At 44.8% G+C, this 24,882-nt stretch overlaps 1 protein-coding gene, 1 non-coding gene and 1 pseudogene across 2 annotated transcripts; 1 reads left to right on the top strand and 2 right to left on the bottom strand.

Annotated features, from left to right (window-relative positions):
- Nucleotides 1-438: 438 nt before the first annotated feature.
- LOC116354549 (small Cajal body-specific RNA 2) lies at nucleotides 439-746 on the bottom strand. Its single transcript, XR_004203885.1, has one exon.
- A 336-nt stretch (nucleotides 747-1,082) lies between these two features.
- LOC116354375 (protein kish-B-like) lies at nucleotides 1,083-2,038 on the bottom strand (annotated as a pseudogene).
- Nucleotides 2,039-7,557: 5,519 nt separating this feature from the next.
- LOC109907083 (protein FAM107B-like) lies at nucleotides 7,558-13,831 on the top strand. Its single transcript, XM_031794957.1, has 5 exons — nucleotides 7,558-7,755; nucleotides 11,591-11,630; nucleotides 11,957-12,125; nucleotides 12,855-12,999; nucleotides 13,334-13,831. Exons 1-5 carry the CDS (start codon nucleotides 7,729-7,731, stop codon nucleotides 13,436-13,438), a joined length of 486 nt encoding a protein of 161 aa, XP_031650817.1. The 5' UTR covers nucleotides 7,558-7,728; the 3' UTR covers nucleotides 13,439-13,831.
- The last annotated feature ends 11,051 nt before the right edge of the window (nucleotides 13,832-24,882 follow it).

Below are 24,882 nucleotides of genomic sequence, written 5' to 3'. Positions count from 1 at the left end.
CAGGGTCCTAATTAAAAGTACACAACGCAGAACGAACCACGCTACATATACACACATAAAAAAATAAAATACATGGGAGATTGAAAATGCAAACAATTACATTGATGGAAGCTACTATCTATCTACCCCCCAAGAAAAACGAATCATGTCAAATGACGTGTTAAGACCAGATGCACATTTAGCAGAAAGTGTTTAACGAGCATGGTTTCTTTTGAAGTGACCAGCAGCAGGACCACAAAACGAATTTCTATGACACTACAAATTTGCCCACTTCTCTCCAAAACGACTTTACTGCCATTGGCTCATTACCTGGCTGTTTGTTAGCTTTGCTGTTCGCATGGGCCACAAAGAGTTACCTCGTTAGCCAACGTTAGCTTAGTAGCTAGCCAGCCAAATGCAGGCAGCTTCTTACACCTGGGCACAATTATCGAATTTATGGCAGATCAGAATCGCTGTTATACTCATTGGCCGGTGTGGAGAATGAGGTAAAACCACAAATCTCCTCGGACCTAGTATATCTGATCGAGTCATCACTTCTGACCACAATTTCTTGTGGAGGCCCTGAAGTTAGTGGAAGCTTCATGCTCATGGCCTCAGGGGCTCGCATGTCGGGTCATATCATTTCCGAATCGGAGCAAGGCCAAACCCCGATCAGATCAAATAAGATCACTGTGTAGTTTTTTTGGTCGCTAGACTAAGACATGAAACACTACAGACATAAAACAATCATTCTCTCTCGCATTCATTCGCTCACACAAACACACCCCACCAGTCAAACAAAACAACAATGGCTCCGTTCACGAGGTATGGAATTTATAGAGCGCAAGGAATCATGGGACATTTCGGGGGGAAGGCTGTAGTAAAATAATAGCGTGCCCTCATGTGGCCATAGATGGTAACCAGTGGCTGCCTTGTATTGAGCAGGAGGCTTACATGTGCCTTTAAAAAAATAATTAATCACACAACATTCTTAACATATAAATAACTTATAAATGGTTAAACTTTATTAATTTACGGCAATATATTGTATAAACTTTATTTTCCATTTCCACCCTCTATTCCACCTTCATCCACATAATAGAAAATCACACTTAAAAAAATAAATGTCAAATTAATGGCTGTGTTATCCATTGGTCCTGTCTATGTACCTTGGTCCAAACTCCTGAATCCCAAAAGCACTAGATTCACAGTAAAATTCCCAAAGTCCCCTTTTGAATACACAGAAAGAGATACATCACCCAATCTGTTTTCACCACTGACTGCACACAGAGGGGCACTCTCTCATGTTGTTGATCTCTGTGTCTGTCAGTGTCTTGACCTTTTTTCATCACCTCTCTAACTCAAATAACATCTCAGTTCAGAAAGTGTGGCATGTTGACAGAGAGAAGCCCCCTTTTGGAAAGTTTGTATCCCCATCGTTCATTGGTTCCAAGCTCATAGCCAGTGTCCATGCAGCCTGGTCACAGATCTATTTGTGTTTTTACTGTCTTCAATTGCTGTCATTGTCAAAGAAACCTGGGACCAGGCTAGTGTCCATGAGGTGCCGACTAGACAGTCCAGTCCCCTAGTTGGTCCCTTTAGAAAGACATAGAACGCCATGGTCACACAGGATAGAGCCACTGTCAGGTGAAGTCTGGTCCCAATCACAGATGCTGTTGAGACAAGAACAAAGACAATCACTGGTTATATCAAGTCGTAAACATCACATTTTAAACTCGTTAGAAAAGCAAGTGGTAGGTGTGTGTACAAATGTACAAGTGATGTGCATGAACGTTTATTGAAATCATGTTAAACTTTCATTTTAAATAGCACATTAATAAGAAGACCCTTTACTATGTTTAAGGGATGCCTGATTTAATCCAGTTGACTAATTATCAATCGCTGGCATGTTAATAAGGAGGCACAGTCTTATTCCCATTTAATACCATTATAGAACACTCCCCCAGACCCCTCTCTTTTCAGCCAGCCCTTCATGCGAGGCACACGTGCAGATGAACAGCAAGCCGAACACCAGTACACCATCGAACGAATACATTGCTCAGAGATAGGCATTAGCAAACTGATGTAACAATTTCATAGATTTGTTTGTAGACCGTTTGTGTACTAACTTGCTGAAGTTGAACGAATAGTTCAAGTGTGGCGTTAATTTAGGGCTTTATTGTGCTTTTGAAATGAATGGCTATTGACTGAGTCAGCCAAGTCTTCACATTAGCTAGCTAAATTACCTGCTGGCGAGATGGCGAACGACACCTGAAAACTTGTTTGTGGCTAAAGTTAGCTTGCTAGCTAATAAGCAACTGTACTTAAACACTTTTATAACAATACAGAAATAAGCGTCGCATTCTCTAAGCAAAGTCATGCTGCTACTATGTTTACATTTGTTTGACCGGAAAAACATGTACATGGTTAATGTATCACAGTAGAAGGGCAATGTAAACCAGTTGCAGGATCACTTCTAGTCCATATCTGGTACAATGTCTTAGTGAAATAAATGAGGGTCCATCTCTTAGTGAGATCAATGAGGGTGCATCTCTTAGTGAAATCAATGAGGGTCAATCTCTTAGTGAGATCAATGAGGGTCAATCTCTTAGTGAGACCAATGAGGGTCAATCTCTTAGTGAGACCAATGAGGGTCAATCTCTTAGTGAGACCAATGAGGGTCAATCTCTTAGTGAGATCAATGAGGGTCAATCTCTTAGTGAGATCAATGAGGGTGCATCTCTTACTGAAATCATTGAGGGTGCATCTCTTACTGAAATCTTTTTCTTTTTAACTTACTTAATCCCTACATTTGCATTCTGCACTGAGCTAAACTGGACCAAGCTGATCATAACAGATCTGTTTTGAAAGGAGACTGAGAGAAACCCACTTTTGACTATTGAAATGTTAAAGACTATGGTTGATGGGAAATTTTATCATGCAATCCAATCTCTTTACAAAGTACCAATTGTTTGTGTTAATGTTAGTTCTTAATACATTTTTTATTTAACTAGGCAAGCCAGTTAAGAACAAATTCTTATTTACAATGACGGCCTACCAAAAGGCTTCCTGTGGAGACGGGGGCTGGGATTAAAAATAAAACAAAAGTATAGGACAAAATACACATCACGACAAGAGAGACACCATAGCAGTACATAAAGAGAGACCTAAGACAACAACATAGCATGGCAGCAACATATGAGAACACAGCATGGCAGCAACACAACATGACAACAACAAGGTAGCAACACAACATGGCAGCAGCACAAGATGGCAGCAACACAAAACATGGTACGCACAACAGCACAAAGGGCAAGAAGGTAGAGACAAAAATTCATCACGCAAAGCAGCCACAACTGTCAGTAAGCGTATCCATGATTGAGTCTTTGAATGAAGAGATGGAGATAAAAAGGTCCAGTTTTAAGTGTTTTTTTTGCAGCTAGTTACAGTAGCAAACTGAAAAGAGGAGCGACCCAGGGATGTGTGTGCTTTGGGCAGAACGGGTGTTGTATGTGGAGGATGAGGGCTGCATTAGGTATCTCAGATAGGGGGGAGTGAGGCCTAAGAGGGTTTGATAAATAAACATCAACCAGTGGGTCTTGCAACGGGTATACAGAGATGCACCCTTACCTGCCGATCTATAAATTACGTCTCCGTAATCTAGCATGGGTAGGATGGTCATCTGAATTAGGGTTAGTTTGGCAGCTGGGGTGAAAGAGGAGTGATTACGATAGAGGAAACCAAGTCCTAGATTTAATGAATATCATACAGATTGGTTTCCCACACCCTCGGGTGTAAAACAAGGAGACGCCTTATCACTGACTTTGTTTGCTTTGTTTATAAATTATTTGGCTAAATAAATTAAACAGTTAAATATTGGAGTAAGATGATAAAATGCTAAGTATCATTTTATATGCTGATGTTATTTTGATGAAAGAAACAGGACATGACCTACAGAACATGCTATGTGCAGTCAATTAGTGTAAAAGATGGAGACTCATGATCAACCAGACAAAAACACAGATAACTCATTTTAGAAAACCACCATGGCAAGGTGACTTGGAACATGGTAGAATGGAAACAGTGTAGTTATTCCTTCCCTAAGGCAATAAAACAGGCTAAACATCAGTACAGAGACAAAGTGGAGTCGCAATTCAACGGCTCAGACACCAGATGTATGTGGCAGTGTCTCCAGACAATCACGGATTACAAAGCGAAAATCAGCCATGTCGCGGACACCGACTTCTTGCTCCCAGACAAGCTAAACACCTTCTTTGCCCGCTTTGAGGATAATACAGTGCCACCAAGGACTGTGGGCTCTCGTTCTCCGTGGCCAACGCGAGTAAGACATTTAAGCGTGTTAATCCTCGCAAGGCTTTATGGACATATTCAATCTCTCCCTATCCCAGTTTGCGGTCTCCACATGCTTCAAGATGTCCACCATTGTTCCTGAAAGCAAAGGTAACTGGACTAAATGACTATCGCCCCGTAGCACTCACTTCTGTCATCATGAAGTGCTTTGAGAGGCTAGTTAAGGATCATATCACCTCTACCTTACCTGACACCCTAGACCCACTTCAATTTGCTTACCGCGCCAATAGATCTACAGATGATGCAATCGCCATCGCACTGCACACTGCCCTAACCCAACTGAACAAGAGGAATACCTTCGTCAGAATGCTGTTCATTGACTATAGCTCAGCCTTCAACACCATAGTACCCTCCAAGCTCATCATTAAGCTCGGGCCCTGGGTTTGAACCCCACCCGGGTCCTGGACTTCCTGAAGGGCCACCCCCAGGTGGTTAAGGTAGGAAACAACACCTCCACTTCGCTGATCCTCATCACAGGCGCCTCACAAAGGTGCGTGCTGAGCCCCGTTCTGTACTCCCTGTTCAGCCATGACTGCGCGGCCACGCACACCTCCGACTCTATCATCACGTTTGCAGAGGACACAACAGTAGTAGGCCTGATTTACCAACAATGACGAGACACAGGGAGGAGGTGAGAGCCCTGGCGGAGTAGTGTCAGGAAAATAACTTCTCCATCAACATCAACAAAATTAAGGAGCTGATCGTGGACTTCAGGAAAAAGCAGACTGAGCACGCCCCTATCCACATCAACGGGACCGCAGTGGAGAAGGTGGAAAGCTTCAAGTTCCTCGGCATACAAATCACTGACAATCTGAAATGGTCCACCCACACAGACAGTGTGGTGAGGATGGCGCAACAGCCCCTCTTCAACCTCAGGAGGATGAAGAAATTCGGCTTGGCCCCTAAGACCCTCAGAAACCTTTACAGATGCGCAATTGAGAGCATCCTGTCGGGGTCTATCACCGCCTGGTATGGCACCGCCCGCAACCGCAGAGCTCTCCAAAGGGTGGTACGGTCTGCACAACGCATCACCAGGAGCACCCTGCCTGCCCTCCAAGACATCTACAGCACCCGATGTCACAGGAAGAAATCAGAGATGGACATCATCTTTAGAAGAGGCTTCCTTCTGGGACGACAGCCATGCAGACCAATTTGATGCAGTGTACGGCATATGGTCTGAGCACTGACAGGCTGACCCACCACCCCTTCAACCTCTGCAGCAATGCTGGCAGCACTCATATGTCTATTTCCTAAAGACAACCTCTGGATATGACGCTGAGCACGTGCACTCAACTTCTTTGGTCGACCATGGCGAGGCCCGTTCTGAGCGGAACCTGTCCAGTTAAACCGCTGTATGGTCTTGGCCACCGTGCTGCAGCTCAGTTTCAGGGTCTTGGCAATCTTCTTATAGCCCAGGCCATCTTTATGTAGAGCAACAATTATTTTTTTCAGATCCTCAGAGAGTTCTTTGCCATGAGGTGCCATGTTAAACTTCCAGTGACCAGTCAGTATGAGGGAGTGTGTGCGCGATGACACCAAATTTAACACACCTGCTCCCCATTCACACCTGAGACCTTGTAACACTAACGAGTCACATGACACTGGGGAGGGAAAATGGCTAATTGGGCCCAATTTGGACATTTTCACTTAGGGGTGTACTCACTTGTTGCCAGCGGTTTAGACATTAATGGCTGTGTGTTGAGTTATTTTGAGGGGACAGCAAATTTACACTGTTATACAAGCTGTACACTCACTACTTTACATTGTAGCAAAGTGTCATTTCTTCAGTGTTGTCACATGAAAAGATATACTCAAATATTTACAGAAATGTGAGGGGTGTACTCACTTTTGTGATATACTGTATATATATATATATATATATATATATATATATATATATATATATATATATATTCACACACACACACACACATTTAAGAATGTGAAATGTCAGAATAATAGTAGAGAGAATTATTTATTTCAGCTTTTATTTCTTTCATCACATTACCAGTGGGTCAGAAGTCTACATACACTCAATTAGTATTTGGTAGCATTACCTTTAAATTGTTTAACTTGGGTCAAACGTTTCGGAGAGCCTTCCACAACCTTCCCACAATAAGTTGGGTGAACATAGGCCCATTCCTCCTGACAGAGCTGGTGTAATTGTAAGCCTCCTTGCTCGCACACGCTTTTTCAGTTCTGCCCACACATTTTCTATAGGATTGAGGTCAGGGCTTTGTGATGGCCACACCAATACCTTGACGTTGTTGTACTTAAGCCATTTTGCCACAACTTTGGAAGTATGCTTGGGGTCATTGTCCATTTGGAAGACTCATTTGCGACCAAGCTTTAACTTCCTGACTGATGTCTTGAGATGTTGCGTCAATATATCCACATAATTGTCCTTCCTCATGATTCCACCAGACCCTCCTGCAGCAAAACACCCCCACGACATGATGCTGCCACCCCTGTGCTTCACGGTTGAGATGGTGTTTTTGGCTTGCAAGCCTCCCCCTTTTTCCTCCAAACATGAGGATGGTCATTATGGCCAAATAGTAATATTTTTATTTCATCAGACCAGAGGACATTTCTCCAAAAAGTACGATCTTTGTCCCCATGTGCAGTTGCAAACTGTAGTCTGTCTTTTTTATGGCAGTTTTGGAACAGTGGCTTCTTCCTTGCTGAGCGGTCGATATAGGACTCATTTTACTGTGGATATAGATACTTTTGTACCTGTTTCCTCCAGCATATTCACAAGGTCCTTTGCTATTGTTCTGGGATTGATTTGCACTTTTCGCACCAAAATACGTTCATCTCTAGGAGACAGAACGCGTCTCCTTCCTGAGGATGAACCAGACTTGTGGAGGTCTACAATTTCTTTTCTGAGGTCTTGGCTCGATTTCTTTGCATTACGTTACCTTTGTAATTTGGAGTGGTTAAAAGCCGCATTCATGTCCAAGGCAATTAGCTAATCCCACGTCCTTATCTGGGGGGGCGGGGGGGTAATCCCAAATGGCACCCTAGTCTCTATGTAGTAGATTACGTTTGACCAGTGTTCTGGTTAAACGTAGTGTTCTATATAATAAATAGGGTTCCATTTGGGATGTACCCTTAATCTTGAATGGCGTAATGGGATTATCGGGGTTGTCTACTGCCACTGTGTGTCAACGACTGGTAGTTTAAGTCATTCAACTGTAACCTTACAGACAGTCTTCTCCTCAGCGACAGCACTAGTATGTTGGATTTGGGAGATGCAAAGAAGCAGGCGCCTGTCTGTGTAGAGGTGTGTGGCATTTGACAATGGACTATTGAATAAGAGAGAGAGAGTGGGAGCTTCCTTGTAGCTTGATTGAAACGGGGGACCGTAGCAACCGTGCCATGGAAGGGTCATACAACTCAAAGAAAGTGAGTCTGTTTATTATTGTCTGAACTGCTTTCTGAATTGGTGGCTCAACTATCACACCTGGTTTTCTGTTGGACACCTGTCATAGGTGGTGGGTGCTGGCCATAGAGATACATTAAATTAGTGTTATATTCAATTCTATGGTGTTGACTGACAGTGGCAGGTGATTCTGATCAACATATTAGAGATACTGATCTGTGACCTTCAAGGAATGAATACCTAAGCTGACTATGCATTGATGCTATGGATGCTGTTGCTTCTTTCTGCATAGTCAAAATGTTATGGGGTTATATTGTAGAGCAACAACTCTACTGTGCCTATACTTAACCAGTAGTACAGCATTACAGACAGTGTGTGGATTGATCCAAACAATCAAAAGATTCGAGCAATCTAAAAGATTTCAGACAGACACATGTGGATTTCTTTGCAGTAAACTAGAGGTGTATGTTGGTGTTTTTTGGCAAAGGATGAGAGATCAATCAATCAATCAAATGTATTTATATAGCCATTCTTACGTCAGCTGATGTCACAAAGTGCTGTACAGAAACCCAGCCTAAAACTCCAAACAGCAAGCAATGCAGGTGTAGAAGCACGGTGGCTAGGAAAAACTCCATAGAAAGGTCAAAACCTAGGAAGAAACCTAGAGAGGAACCAGGCTATGAGGGATAATCACTCAAGTTTATATAACATGTTTCATTTTGAGATAGGAGAATTTTACATTGTTTAATCCAATTTTACTTTGGATGTATCTATGTTATATCACTTGTGTGTTGTCTATCCTTCTGTCATAACCAAGCATTGGGCTTTGAGTTAGTTATAGTCTACAGACCACTTCAGGTCCGACTGCGGATGTTACCACTGGTGGCCACAAGGTGGCCAAGTGGGTTTTAAAATGGGTCATCTGAATCTTACAAGAAGGGAATAGCTTCCTATTGAACTGATTTGACCATAAACCTATGGCATAAAGATACAAATTCAATCCAGTATGCAAGAATGCAATAAAATGCCCTAGTTGTTGAGATTGATCAAATGGACATGAATTTCTATAGATATGGATTGGTCCAACAATGTCAGTGTCTGAAGGGTTAGAGAGGGACACCAGAAGATCAGATTGGACTGGTCTAGCTGACTGTTGTCTGGCTAGTTGTTGTCTGGCTAGTCTGGTTTGGCTAGCTGTTGGTTGGCTGGCTGATCTGTTCTGGTCTAGCTAGCCGTTGGTTGGCTGGCTGGGCTGGCTGGCTGGCGGGTGGCATTCATCTATTTCCTGGCTCTGTAACTCTGGTTAAAAGCGAGTCACCATGTTCCCTGTCCCTCTTTATCCTCCATTTCCAGATCAACACCCTGCTGGGAGGGGCTGCAATAACACCCGGCTGCACCAGGAAGAAGGAGGCAGGGAGGGAGGGAGGGGGCAATAGGACAGTACAGCTTATAACACTGGTTCCAGAGATAGCAGATAGTCCCTGACAGTCTTTAGAGTGACATGTTCTAAACAGACATGCATGCACAACGTGGCACAGCACAGAGCATGCTGGGTAGTTGATAGGCTGTAGGACCAATAGCGGTCTTTTCCCAAAGCTTCAGTGCCTCCGACACATTATGGGTGCAGTACAATCAATCCAGCACGAAAAAACTATCTAGAGACCTGTAGTAGTCTTTGACCTAGTAGTCTTTGACCTTGCCTGTCTGTGAGTCAAAGGTCAGTCACAGAACAGTCACGACAACTGCAGTCTGCCATCTGTCCCCTGGTTAATATGATACTGTTCATGAGGCCTGCTTCGAAAGGAGAGTGTGATTATATATCTGAGAGTAGGGTTATCTGATTTCAACTACTGACAGAGGAATCTGTGTGTCGAGACCAGTCTTATGATGAATTGATTCTCTCTACCAGCTGTGGTAGCTATTTCTATACTTCTAATAGTTACACTTTACAATAAAGTCAAATCAAAATCAAATCAAATGCATTTATATAGCCCTTCGTACATCAGCTGATATCTCAAAGTGCTGTACAGAAACCCAGCCTAAAACCCCAAACAACAAGCAATGCAGGTGTAGAAGCAGAGTCATCTCTTATAAAGGCTATAATTAGGCTGTTACATGGCTGTTACGTTGTTCAGTTCGAATAGTTTGGTGCTTGTTTTCACATGCATACTACGGTTTCTCCTTATATTTGTTGAGTTTGTCATCAGATGGTTGCCATGGCATTATTATCATGATGATATTGAAGTTCCTTAGTTAAAGCCCCTGTGAGGATGATGATGATGATGATGATGATGATGAGCTTGAGAATGGACTGGACTGGGAAAGCTTGGTAACCTTGAGTGTAGAGCCAAACCGTTAATAAGACCTGGCGCTCTGACAGGAGCTCCCTCCGTGTGACAGCACTTTGACTAAATAGAGACGGCACGCGTTAGTAACACAGCAGGCAGCCTATCTGGGGATGGCTCTTCTTCTTCATGCGTTTAGTAACACAGCAGGCAGCCTAGCCGGGGATGGCTCTTCTTCTTCTTCACGCGTTAGTAACACAGCAGGCAGCCTATCCGGGATGGCTCTTCTTCTTCTTCACGCGTTAGTAACACAGCAGGCAGCCTAGCCGGGGATGGCTCTTCTTCTTCTTCACGCGTTAGTAACACAGCAGGCAGCCTATCCGGGATGGCTCTTCTTCTTCTTCACGCGTTAGTAACACAGCAGGCAGCCGATCCGGGATGGCTCTTCTTCTTCTTCATGCGTTTAGTAACACAGCAGGCAGCCTATCCGGGATGGCTCTTCTTCTTCTTCACGCGTTAGTAACACAGCAGGCAGCCTATCCGGGATGGCTCTTCTTCTTCTTCATGCGTTAGTAACACAGCAGGCAGCCGATCCGGGATGGCTCTTCTTCTTCTTCATGCGTTTATTAACACAGCTGGCAGCCTATCCGGGATGGCTCTTCTTCTTCTTCACGCGTTAGTAACACAGCAGGCAGCCGATCCGGGATGGCTCTTCTTCTTCTTCATGCGTTTAGTAACACAGCAGGCAGCCTAGCCGGGGTGGCTCTTCTTCTTCTTCACGCGTTTAGTAACACAGCAGGCAGCCTATCCGGGATGGCTCTTCTTCTTCTTCACGCGTTTAGTAACACAGCAGGCAGCCTATCCGGGATGGCTCTTCTTCTTCTTCATGCGTTTAGTAACACAGCAGGCAGCCTAGCCGGGGTGGCTCTTCTTCTTCACGCGTTTAGTAACACAGCAGGCAGCCTATCCGGGATGGCTCTTCTTCTTCTTCATGCGTTTAGTAACACAGTAGGCAGCCTATCCGGGATGGCTCTTCTTCTTCTTCACGCGTTAGTAACACAGCAGGCAGCCTATCCGGGATGGCTCTTCTTCTTCTTCATGCGTTTAGTAACACAGCAGGCAGCCTATCCGGGGATGGCTCTTCTTCTTCTATCCCTTATTGCACAACCTAGATCCCATGGGGTGAATCAACAAGCAGCTTGATTAACACAGGGAAGACTTGATTACATACCACATTGTTAGATTCAAATGTGCTGTGACGGAAGATGTTTTACACTATAGGAAGGCATTACCCACACATCCAGTGTTTCTGAGCAGATGCTTGAGATGGTGATCAGATAGGATGTTCAGACTCCACTCCACATAATGCACCGATGTGGATCATTGACAGTGGTTCAATCCTTATTTCTCCGTTAGCTCTCTGATGTTTTACACCATGCCCTTGGTACCGTGTGGTGCGGATGTGTTGTTCCCTACTGTATCATATTACTAGACTCCATGCAGTACAATGTTTGTATACTCTGCTGGAGTTAATTGATGGGCGATTTCCTTTCCTTTCTCTCTCACCTTTCAGGTGCTTCCTCAGCGGCCAGGATTTCGGCACCATAGAAAAGGTACATCTATAGTAACAGCTAAGACTGATTCATAAATGATGTGATCTCAGATTTGATGGTACACGTTGACTTGTGGTAGCCTGAGATGTAAGTAAGCATTTCACTGTCAGGTCTACACCTGTTGTATTCAGCATTTCACTGTCAGGTTGTATTCAACGCATGTGACAAATACAATTAGATTTGATTTGTCTGTTTTTACTCTCTTGACAACTTATGGAATTATCTGACAATGACAGCATTGGAGTTGGCAAACGCAAAAAAACAGATCTGGAAAAACGCTCGACGTGCCAAATTCTCAGATATTTTCCCCCTTTTCTCTTCTGTAGAGAACTATGTGTGCCGCGACGCCCTGTCCCGGCAGTCTACAGAGTGTAGTGAGGTCCAGGAGGTGAGCCAGTCCCAGCTGCAGCAGCCCAGGGTGAAGCTGAACGGCTCCACTGTGGAGACACCCAGTCACCATGACCTGCACCGCGAACTGTTGGTCAGCACCAAACGGTGGGGTTGAAATAAAACACTTCCATATACATTTATTTATTTATTCCCAGCACCACAAGGACAGACCGAATGGTAGTGTGTGTGTGTGTATTTGAACTTTTATTTGGGCCTCTGTACACATGCAGTACATAGTGTACACACACACACACTATGTCTATAGTGTCATCCACAGGACTCAGTATAAATCCTGGCATGCCATTATAGACATATTGTGTGTGTGTTTATTTATTTTTATTTTACCAGGAAAGTCAGTTAAGAACAAATTCATATTTTCAATGACGGCCTAGGAACAGTGGGTTAACTGCCTGTTCAGGGGCAGAACGGCAGATTTTGTACCTTGTCAGCTCAGGGATTTGAACTTGCAACCTTTCGGTTACTAGTCCAATGCTCTAACCACTAGGCTACCCTGCCACCCCGTGTTTGTGTGTGAGAGAGTGTGTGTGAGAGAGAGTGTGTGAGTGAGTGAGTGAGTGAGTGAGTGAGTGAGTGTGTGAGTGAGTGAGTGAGTGAGTGAGTGAGTGAGTGAGTGAGAGAGACTGAGACCCCTGCATGTAATACCCTTTCCCCCCAAATCATGCCAACCTGAACCGTTCTTCTGGCTTAGATATTTTGTTTCACATTGTCCTTTCCAGCAACTATGATGGATGCAAGCCAGGCCAGCTCAGCTCAGCTCTGCTTGGCGCAGTAGTGTAAATATGTCTGAATATATTGTCTGTTCTGCCCACTTAGAGGTCTGTTGCCAGGAGAGAAGCCTGAGCTGAAGCGAGTCCTGGAACAGAGGAGGCTGGAGCAGCACAGAGAGCAGGAACTGGCTCTACAGCCTCCTCTGGAACTGGAGACGGAGCTACGCAAGAGACAGCAGATACTGCTGGAGGTAACACACACCACACATACACACACACACACCAGACACACACACACACACCAGACACACACACCAGACACACACACACACACACACCAGACACACACACCAGACACACACACCAGACACACACACACACACACCACACACCAGACACACACACACTCCAAACACACACACACACAAACACACACTCCAAACACACACACCAGACACACACACATCCACACACTATATAATAAAACACCAATAAGTGGGAGAAAAACTAATTGTGTATTTACTATTTACAAAAACAGCAGAAGGCTATGACCATGTTTGAAATGAATCTACTGTCATGTTTCAGTATGAGCAGGAGGAGATCAGGCGCAGGGAGGAGCAGGAGAGAGAAGTCCCTGAGTTTGTACGTGTAAAGGACAACCTGAGGCGCACACAGGTGTCTGGGCAGTGACGACCAGTTGACGCTCCGTCCCGTCCCGTCCGCCCCCGCAGCTTCTCACCACGGAGGCCCTGGCTGCAGTCCGTTTCTTCACCCAAGAGTCCAAAGAGTGCACTTGTTCACCTCCCCCACCACAATGGTTCTGCCATCGCAATGAATCCATCCTCCTGTTTCTCCCTCCACCAGCCTCCACTGCGATCCATATCCTACAGCTATATGATGAGGACCAACTTCACTGCAGCAAGTTACTGAAAAGACTTCTCCTAGGACTGATATGCATCTCTTGCTGGACTGTTATACTGTGTGGAAAAAGGCTATTTTTATTTATTTTACCTTTATGTAACCAGGCAAGTCAGTTAAAGAACAAATTCTTATTTTCAATGACGGCCTAGGAACAGTGGGTTAACTGCCTGTTCAGGGGCAGAACAACAGATTTGTAGCTTGTTAGCTCGGGGGTTTGAACTTACAACCTTCCGGTTACTAGTCCAACGCTCTAACCACTTGGCTACCCTGCCGCCCCAAATAAGCAATGTAGGAAAACCAGTCAGTAGGTTTTATATAAAGAATGTGAGTGAAAATACGTAAACTCAGCAACAAAAGAAACATCCTCTCACTTTCAACTGCATTTATTTATGTCTAAATATTTGTATGAACATAACAAGATTCAACAACAGACATAAACTGAACAAGTTCCACAGACATATGACTAACAGAAATGGAATAATGTGTCCCTGAACAAAATGGGGGGGTCAAAATCAAAAGTAACAGTCAGTATCTGGTGTGAGCACCAGCTGCATTAAGTACTGCAGTGCATCTCCTCCTCATGACCTGCACCAGATTTGCCCATTCTTGCTGTGAGACGTTATCCCACTCTTGCACCAAGGCACCTGCAAGTTCCCATAGATTTCTGGGGGGAATGGCTCTATCCCTCACCTTCCGATCCAACAGGTCCCAGACGTGCTCAATGGGATTGAGGTCCGTGCTATTTGCTGGCCATGGCAGAACTGACATTCCTGTCTTGCAGGAAATCACGCACAGAATGAGCAGTATGGCTGGTGGCATTGTCATGCTGGAGGGTCATGTCAGGATGAGCCTGCAGGAAGGGTACCACATGAGGGAGGAGGATGTCTTCCCTATAGCGCACAGCGTTGAGATTGCCTGCAATGACAACAAGCTCAGTCCGATGATGCGGTGAAACACCGCCCCAGACCATGACGACCCTCCACCTCCAAATCAATCCCTCTCCAGAGTACAGGCCTCAGTGTAACTCTCATTCTTTTGACGATAAACGCAAATCCGACCATCACCCCTGGTGAGACAAAACCGCGACTCGTCAGTGAAGATCACTTTTTGCCAGTCCTGTCTGGTCCAGCAAACAATCTTTTGCAGGTGTTGTTACACGTGGTCTGCCACTGTGAAGACGATCAGCTGTCTGTCCTGTCTCCCTATAGCGCTGTCTTAGGCATCTCACAGGACGGACATTGCAATTTATTGCCCTGGCCACATCTGCAGTCCACATGCCTCCTTGCAGCATGCCTAAGGCACGTCCACGCAGATGAGCAGGGACCCTGGGCATCTTGCTTTTGGTGTTTTTCAGAGTCAGTAGAAAGGTCTCTTTAGTGTCCTCTAAGTTTTCATAACTGTGACCTTAATTGCCTACCGTCTGTAAACTGTTAGTGTCTTAACGACCGTTCCACAGGTGCATGTTCATTAATTGTTTATGGTTCATTGAACAAGCATGGGAAACATTTTCAAATGATCTTTGAATTATTTTTCGAATTATCTTTGAAAGACAGGGACCTGAAAAAGGGATGTTTCTTTTTTTGCTGAGTTTATGTCTACTGTAAACAATGTGTATGTTAAGGACAAATATCTTATTTTATTTATGAATAGATGTTTTTCTTTTTCTACATTTAAAAAAATAATATTACTAGAAAAATGATTCACTTTTAGTTTTGAAGTCTGTATTCAACACAAGCAATTGGTTTACAGCAGCATGGCACCATAATGTGGTGTGTGTGTTCATTTTCATTTGATCATTTCTTTCAAAGGCCATATACTAAGTATACCTTACTCCACTATTGGACACAGGGCAGTGACGGAAACTCTGAACTCTCTTTATGTAATGCAGTTATGTTCTCTTTTCAGTTGTCCCTCATATAGCTAAACACCCATAATCGCAGATGTTATGTGTATTAGTCCTATTTGTTTAATTAAATTGTTTGTTTGTCTGTTGTTGTTGTGGTTGTTCCTTTTCTTTTTTTTAGCAATAAAGATTTCAACGATTACAAACATGCCCGTTTAAATAACCCTAGTGCTGTAGAATCTAGGGGACAACAACTGTGAGAATCAATACTTGGCCAGGCCAGCTCTCCTGCGCTCAACTGTTCCCCAAGGGCTCTTCGGTCTTTCACATGGATATGGGACTTTGTTTAATTAGCCGATCTTTTCATTCCATCACGGGATGAGAGAAGAAAGCTGGCCATCTGGAGGGATGCGGCGGGGGGGGGGGGGGGGGGGGGGGTAGCTATAGCGACAGGCTTGTTCTCCCTCTCCGCCCCGACCAGGCAAGTAGAGGGATGCTCTCGGGTCTGATCTGGTCAAGATGCTCCGTGGGGCATTTGTGACTCTGGGGGTTGGGATTTTTAATTGATTTTAATGTATTCTACAATCCATCATCCTCCTTCATTGAATTTAAATATCTTTGTATATATTTATTTAAATATATCTTAGAATTAGTCAAAATAGCATGAAAAAAGTTGTATGTAATTGTGGATGCATGTCACGCATTTGAGTTGTATGTCATTGTATTATTCAAGAGGCATGCTCCATCACACAGTCCTACCAGCCAGCTGTCCACCGGTCTCTGCCCCTCCCATAAACTTTTCTTTCCTCCGGCTATTCTTCTCGAGATCCCCTTTCAGTCGTATAATGCCCCCTTCCCCTCCTCCGAGAGTCCTGTCTGTGTCAATGGGGCAGAGCGTGTCTGGACAAACAAACAAAAAGTGAACACGTAAGGAGGAATTATCCCAAATGAAGTGAGATTTTACTTTGTTATTCTTTCAAAAACTCATCTAGAAAATATACCCAGTTAAAGAAAAAAAATCTGTTAAAATTCCAAAACTTCGCAGCACGCTCCTCTCTCTTTCTAGAGAACAGATTGATCAGAGGACAGACGTCCCACCATAGAACGAAACGCCCCAACACCCATCACACATGTGACCCGAGATAGACTCCGCACATTTCTTCAACGAGGTGCTGTGGTGAAGTCCTCAGGATTGTTGGACCAACTCTTCTAAAAGGTAAAAATAATTATCACATTTTACAAACGTATTGTTATATGGCACAGTGAGAATACAGTAACTGGGTGTACAGTCAGGTTGTAACAATGTAGACAGTTTAAAACTATGCAAAGTTACTGTATCATTATCAGATGAATGTATAGACGTTCCAACAGGACAACTGATACAAAGTTTCAATCGATGAGTTTGGCGGTGATTCTTCAGAATGCATTTTATCTGTGTGAGTGTGACTGACTATGAGGATGACTTTTTCAACTCAGATTTATCTGAAAAGTACTCTTTGATTCAGACATCAAAGAATTAAAGCTGCAATAGTCCTAACATATTACTAATTGAGAGTGTGTTGTTTATACACCACACTAGTTATCTTAATGATACAATCACCAGTAGATCCTGTCAATCAATCAATCAAACGTATTTATAAAGCTCTTCTTACATCAGCCGATGTCAAAGTGCTGTACAGAAACCCAGCCTAAAACCCCAAACAGCAAGCAATGCAGGTGTAGAAGCACGGTGGCTAGGAAACACTCCCTAGAAAGGTAGGAATTTAGGAAGAAACCTAGAGAGGAACCAGGCTCTGAGGGGATTATAACAGTACATGGCCAAGTTGTTCAAATGTTCATAAATGACCAGCAGGGTCAAATAATAATAATCACAGTGGTTGTAGAGGTGGCAACAGGTCAGCACCTCAGGAGTAAATGTCATTTGGCTTTTCATAGTCGATCATTCAGAGTTAGAGACAGCAGGTGCGGTAGAGAGAGAGAGAGAGACGAAAACAGCAGGTCTGGGACAAGGTAGCACGTCTGGTGAACAGGTCAGGGTTCCATAGCTGCAGGCAGAACAGTTGAAACTGGAGCAGCAGCATGACCAGGTGGACTGGGGACAGCAAGGAGTCATCATGCCAGGCATAGTCCTAGGGTTCAGGTCCTCAGAGAGAAAGAGAGAGGAGAGAGTAGAGAAGTCGAGGGAGCATACTTAAATTCACACAGGACACCGGATAAGACATGAGAAATACTCCAGATATAACTGACTGACCCTAGCCCCCCGACACATAAACTATTGCAGCATAAATACTGGAGGCACCAACTTACTACCCTGAGACAAGGCCCAGTATAGCCCACGAAGATCTCCCCCACGGTACGAACCTGAGGGGGGCGCCAACCCGGACAGGAAGATCACGCCAGTGACTCAACCCACTCATGTGACACACCCCTCTTAGGGACGGCATGGAATAGCACCAGTAAGCCAGTGACTCAGCCCCCGTAATAAGGTTAATAGGGAGAGAGGGGAACCGGCCAGGCAGAGACAGCAAGAGCGGTTGGTCGTTCCAGTGGCTTTCCATTCACCTTCACACCCCTGGGCCAGACTACACTCAATCATAGGGCCTCCTGAAGAGATGAGGCTTCAATAAAGACAAAGGTGGAGACTGAGTCTGTGTCTCTCACATGGATAGGAAGATCATTCCACAAAAAATAAGCTATATAGGAGGAAACCCTGCCTCCAGCTGTTTGCTTAGAAATTCTAGGGACAGTAAGGAGGCCTTGCCTAGTTAAATAAAGGTCAAATGTAGAGCAGGACCAAATCGGAAAGATATGTAGGAGCAAGCCCATGTAATGCTTTGTAGGTTAGCAGTAAAACCTTGAAATCAGCCTTAGCCTTAACAGGAAGCCAGTGTAGAAAGGCTAGCACTGGAGTAATATGATCACATTTGTTGGTTCTAGTCAAGATTCTAGCAGCCGTGTTTAGCACTAACGGAAGTTTATTTAGTGCTTTATCCGGGTAGCCGGAAAGTAGAGCATTGCTGTAGTCTAACCTAGAAGTGACAAAAGCATGGATGAATTTTTCTGCATCATTCCTGGACAGAAAGTTAATCATTTTTGCAATGCTACGTAGATGGAAAAAGGTTGACCTTGCAACAGTCTTGATATGTTCGTCAAAAGAGAGATCAGGGTCCAGAGTAACGCCGAGGTCCTTCACAGTTTTATTTGAGACGACTGTACAACCATCAAGATTAATTGTCAGATCCAACAGAAGATCTCTTTGTTTCTTGGGACCTAGAACAAGCATCTCTGTTTTGTCTGAGTTTAAAAGTAGAACGTTTGCAGCCATCCACTTCCTTATGTCTGAAACACAGGCTTCTAGGGAGGGCAATTTTGGGGCTTCACCATGTTTCATTGAAATGTACAGCTGTGTGTCATCCGCATAGCAGTGAAAGTTAACATTATGTTTCTGAATGACATCGCCAAGAAGTAAAATAGACACTTTGAAGGCACTTTAACACAGGAAGACAAGTCAAAAGGTCATAATGGACTACCATATTGCACATAACAAGCCTTTTCTGTCTTTGTATAAAAAAAACGATTGTTTGCATCCATTGACACTAAACAATTTATGTTTTTGAAATGGTTGACAAACAACTCCCACTGACCTACACCTGTGTTACTTCTACTTCAAACAGTATATGCAATGCTGAATGTGTTACTATTGTCAAGATGAATGTGTTACTAATGTCAAGATGAATGTGTTACTAATGTCAAGATGAATGTGTTACTAATGTCAAGATGAATGTGTTACTAATGTCAAGATGAATGTGTTACTATTGTCAAGATGAATGTGTTACTATTGTCAAGATGAATGTGTTACTAATGTCAAGATGAATGTGTTACTATTGTCAAGATGAATGTGTTACTAATGTCAAGATGAATGTGTTACTATTGTCAAGATGAATGTGTTACTATTGTCAAGATGAATGTGTTACTAATGACAAGCACATGGGTGGATTAAATAGGGTAACAGAGAGGCTATGAATAGGAGAAGAAGCTAAATCTTTCAGAGTCACACATCCTGTTTCCATAATGTTGACCACTATGAAGTCATGTTGAGGTCCGGAGGGTCAAAGAGAGCCATGTGTCTTGATCTTGGAGAACAATGGGTTATCTCCTCTATGGTCTCTGTATTACTGTTGTCCTCTATGGTCTCTGTATTAATGTTGTCCTCTATGGTCTCTGTATTAATGTTGTCCTCTATGGTCTCTGTATTACTGTTGTCCTCTATGGTCTCTGTATTACTGTTGTCCTCTATGGTCTCTGTATTAATGTTGTCCTCTATGGTCTCTGTATTAATGTTGTCCTCTATGGTCTCTGTATTACTGTTGTCCTCTATGGTCTCTGTATTAATGTTGTCCTCTATGGTCTCTGTATTAATGTTGTCCTCTATGGTCTCTGTATTACTGTTGTCATCTATGGTCTCTGTATTACTGTTGTCCTCTATGGTCTCTGTATTAATGTTGTCCTCTATGGTCTCTGTATTAATGTTGTCCTCTATGGTCTCTGTATTACTGTTGTCATCTATGGTCTCTGTATTACTGTTGTCCTCTATGGTCTCTGTATTAATGTTGTCCTCTATGGTCTCTGTATTACTGTTGTCCTCTATGATCTCTGTATTATGGTCTCTGTGTTACTGTTGTCCTCTATGGTCTCTGTATTACTGTTGTCCTCTATGGTCTCTGTATTACTGTTGTCCTCTATGGTCTCTGTATTAATGTTGTCATCTATGGTCTCTGTATTACTGTTGTCCTCTATGGTCTCTGTATTACTGTTGTCCTCTATGGTCTCTGTATTACTGTTGTCCTCTATGGTCTCTGTATTAATGTTGTCCTCTATGGTCTCTGTATTAATGTTGTCCTCTATGGTCTCTGTATTAATGTTGTCATCTATGGTCTCTGTATTAATGTTGTCCTCTATGATCTCTGTATTACTGTTGTCCTCTATGGTCTCTGTATTACTGTTGTACTCTATGGTCTCTGTATTACTGTTGTCCTCTATGGTCTCTGTATTAATGTTGTCCTCTATGGTCTCTGTATTAATGTTGTCTTCTATGGTCTCTGTATTAATGCTGTCCTCTATGGTCTCTGTATTAATGCTGTTCTTGGTCTGTAGCAGAGCTGCTGTGTCTGCCTAGCATATGGCCTCCACTGCTTGGGTTCAGGCAACTGTGTGTGTGTGTGTGTGTGTGTGGGAGGGAGGGAGGTTCATTCTCTCCATGCTGGTGTGGTGATAAAATTAGAATGAATGACTTTAGAATAACCATTCTATTCATTCTAATTCTATGGTTGTGGAATTTCAGATGTTCTTCTCTCCCATCTCTGCCCATTGTTTTACCACTATGTTGATGGATACATATTTAGACTTTACAGTACTGTTGGTCTAGATAAGATGATCTAAGAAAATAGTGTGTGTGTGTATAAAACTCCTCTGAAATCACTCACTCACTCACTCACTCACTCACTAGTCCCATAGGGCGGCACACAATTGGCCCAGCGTCGTCCGGGGCAGGCTGTCATTGTAAATAATAATTTGTTCTTAACTGACTTGCCTAGTTAAATAAAGGTTAAATAAATGGAATCCCTTTCCTCCACTCCAGCAGACCATGTTGTGTATATACAGACAGAACAGAATGGATCCATTTTGTAAAGTCATTTAGTTTCTTCCATAGTATCAGCATTCACCAGTGAATCTTAATTACAGGCTTCACATAGGCCTTGGTTTGGTTTCATTTGAACACACACACACACACACACACACACACACACACACACACACACACACACACACACACACTGTGTGTGGAGCTGGCCCGAATTAGTCGACTGGTCGAATGTTTGGTCGATAAGCTGTTGGTCGACCAAGAAAATCGAGCACACAGCCATGCAATCTCCATAGACAAACATTGGCAGTAGAATGGCCTTACTGATGAGCTCAGTGACTTTCAATGTGGCATCGTCATAGTATGCCATCTTCCCAACAACTCAGTTCATAACAATTCTGGCCTGCTTGAGCTGTCATGGTCAACTGTAAGCCGCAAAGTGGTAGGCCACACAAGCTAAGAGAACGGAACCGACGAGTGCTTCATCAATAAGTGCATCGATGACATCGTCCCCACAGTGACTGTACGTACATACCCCAACCAGAAGCCATGGATTACAGGCAGCATCCGCACTGAGCTAAAGGCTAGAGCTGCTGCTTTCAAGGAGCGGGACTCTAACCTGGAAGCTTATAAGAAATCCTGCTATGCCTTCCGACGAACCATCAAACAGGCAACGCGTCAATACAGGACTAAGATCGAATCGTACTACACCGGCTCTGACGTTTGTCGGATGTGGCAGGGCTTGCAAGCCATAACAGACTAGAATGGGAACCACAGCCGAGAGCTGCCCAGTGACACGAGCCTACAAGACAAGCTAAACTACTTCTATGCTCGCTTCAAGGCAAATAACACTGAAACGTGCATGAGAGCACCAGCTGTACCGGAAGACGGTGTGATCACGCTCTCCGCAGCCGATGTGAGTAAGACCTTTAGACAGGTCAACATTCACAAGGCCACTGGGCCAGACGGATTACCAGGATGTGTACTGCGAGCATGAGCTGACCAACTAGCAAGTGTCTTCACTGACATTTTCAACCTCTCCTTGTCCAAGTCTGCAATACCGACATGTTTTAAGGAGACCACCTTAGTGCCTGTGCCCAAGAACACTAAGGTAACCTGCCTAAATTACTACCGACCCGTAACACTCATGTCTGTAGCCATGAAGTGCTTTGAAAGGCTGGTCATAGCTCACATAAACACCATCATCCCAGAAACCCTAGACCCACTCCAATTGGCATACCACCAAGACAGATCCACAGATGATGCAGTTTCTATTGCACTCCACACTGCCCTTTCCCACCTGGACAAAAGGAACACCTATGTGAGAATGCTATTCATTGACTACAGCTCAGCGTTCAACACCATAGTGCCATCAAAGCTCATCAATAAGCTAAGGACCTTGGGACTTAACACCTCCCTCTGCAACTGGATCATGGACTTCCTGACGGGTCGCACTCACCACATCCGCCACGCTGATCCTCAACACAGGGGCCCCTCAGGGGTGCGTGCTCAGCACCCTCCTGTACTCCCTGTTCACTCATGACTGCACGGCCAGGCACAACTCCAACACCATCATTAAGTTGGCAGATGACAACAGCCTGATCACCGACAACAACGAGACAGCCTATAGGGAGGAGGGCAGAGACCTGGCCGTGTGGTACCAGGACAACAACCTCTCCCTCAACGTGATCAAGACAAAGGAGATGATTGTGGACTACAGGAAAGAGAGGAACGAGCACGCCCCCATTCTCATCAACGGGGCTGTAGTGGAGCAGCTTGAGAGCTTCAAGTTCCTTGGTGTTCACATCACCAACAAACTAACATGGTCCAAGCACACCAAGACAGTCGTGAAGAGGGCACAACAAAACCTATTCCCCTTCAGGAGACTGAAAAGATTTGGCATGGGTCCTCAGAACCTCAAAAGGTTTAACAGCTGCACCATCGAGAGCACTGGTTTCATCACTGCCTGGAGTGGCAACTGCTCGGCCTCCAACCGCAAGGCACTACAGAGGGAGACTTTATGGCAAATTATGTTTTATCTTGGCATAGGTTTACAACTTATAGAAAGGTCCTGAATAATGCTGTACCCCAATCAAACCCAATCCACCCACTCAGTAGACCTAGGCCTCAGGCAACCACAGACATTGTGAAAGTCTTAGGAGAGTTATGGGGTGTACGTGGGCGAAACACCATATTACCCTAACTCTGACTGCCTCTGTCTGATTACCCAGTTCTTGAGTTCCTGTTGCTGTCTGTTTTTTATTACAGTCAGTGTCTGAGTCAGAGAGTTCCCCCTATGTAGGTCTCCACCTCACTCCACTTCACCCACTCAGACCTAGTCCTGTTTTCCCCCTCTCTCTGTCTGAATATGCTGTTTCTGCTCATATAAGTTTTGTATTCAAGGTTAGAGTTCCTCTTCCTTTCAACTGTCTCACTGTAGGCCCCTACCTCAGTCCTCTTCCTTTCCACTGTCTCACTGTAGGCCCCTACCTCAGTCCTCTTCCTTTCCACTGTCTCACTGTAGGCCCCTACCTCAGCCCTCTTCCTTCCACTGTCTCACTGAAGACCCCTACCTCAGCCCCCTTCCTTCCACTGTCTCACTGTAGGCCCCTACCTCAGCCCTCTTCCTTCCACTGTCTCACTGTAGGCCCCTACCTCAATCCTCTTCCTTTCCACTGTCTCACTGTAGGCCCCTACCTCAATCCTCTTCCTTTCCACTGTCTCACTGAAGACCCCTACCTCAGCCCTCTTCCTTCCACTGTCTCACTGTAGGCCCCTACCTCAGCCCTCTTCCTTCCACTGTCTCACTGTAGGCCCCTACCTCAGTCCTCTTCCTTTCCACTGTCTCACTGTAGGCCCCTACCTCAGCCCCCTTCCTTCCACTGTCTCACTGTAGGCCCCTACCTCAGCCCCCTTCCTTTCACTGTCTCACTGTAGGCCCCTACCTCAGCCCCCTTCCTTCCACTGTCTCACTGAAGACCCCTACCTCAGCCCCCTTCCTTCCACTGTCTCACTGTAGGCCCCTACCTCAGCCCTCTTCCTTCCACTGTCTCACTGTAGGCCCCTACCTCAGCCCTCTTCCTTCCACTGTCTCACTGTAGGCCCCTACCTCAGCCCTCTTCCTTCCACTGTCTCACTGTAGGCCCCTACCTCAGCCCTCTTCCTTCCACTGTCTCACTGTAGGCCCCTACCTCAGCCCTCTTCCTTCCACTGTCTCACTGTAGGCCCCTACCTCAGCCCCCTTCCTTACACTGTCTCACTGTATGCCCCTACCTCAGCCCCCTTCCTTCCACTGTCTCACTGTAGGCCCCTACCTCAGCCCTCTTCCTTTCAACTGTCTCACTGTAGGCCTCTACCTCAGCCCTCTTCCTTCCACTGTCTCACTGTAGGCCCCTACCTCAGGCCCTTCCTTCCACTGTCTCACTGTAGGCCCCTACCTCAGCCCCCTTCCTTCCACTGTCTCACTGTAGGCCCCTACCTCAGCCCTCTTCCTTCCACTGTCTCACTGTAGGCCCCTACCTCAGCCCCCTTCCTTCCACTGTCTCACTGTAGGCCCCTACCTCAGCCCTCTTCCTTCCACTGTCTCACTGTAGGCCCCTACCTCAGCCCTCTTCCTTCCACTGTCTCACTGTAGGCCCCTACCTCAGCCCTCTTCCTTCCACTGTCTCACTGTAGGCCCCTACCTCAGCCCTCTTCCTTCCACTGTCTCACTGTAGGCCCCTACCTCAG

The sequence above is a fragment of the Oncorhynchus kisutch genome, linkage group LG17 (assembly GCF_002021735.2).
Source record: "Oncorhynchus kisutch isolate 150728-3 linkage group LG17, Okis_V2, whole genome shotgun sequence".
Taxonomy (NCBI): domain Eukaryota; kingdom Metazoa; phylum Chordata; class Actinopteri; order Salmoniformes; family Salmonidae; genus Oncorhynchus; species Oncorhynchus kisutch.
The sequence above is the reverse complement of the archived record's forward strand: the minus strand, read 5'-3'. Positions and strand labels throughout refer to the sequence as shown.

Excerpts from the sequence above, each read along its gene's own strand:
- LOC109907083 (XM_031794957.1), top strand. The coding sequence starts at position 7,729 with ATGGAAGGGTCATACAACTCAAAGAAA. Across the intron at positions 11,631-11,956 it reads ATTTCGGCACCATAGAAAAG|AGAACTATGTGTGCCGCGAC; the intron begins GTACATCTATAG and ends TCTCTTCTGTAG. Across the intron at positions 12,126-12,854 it reads CTGTTGGTCAGCACCAAACG|AGGTCTGTTGCCAGGAGAGA; the intron begins GTGGGGTTGAAA and ends CTGCCCACTTAG.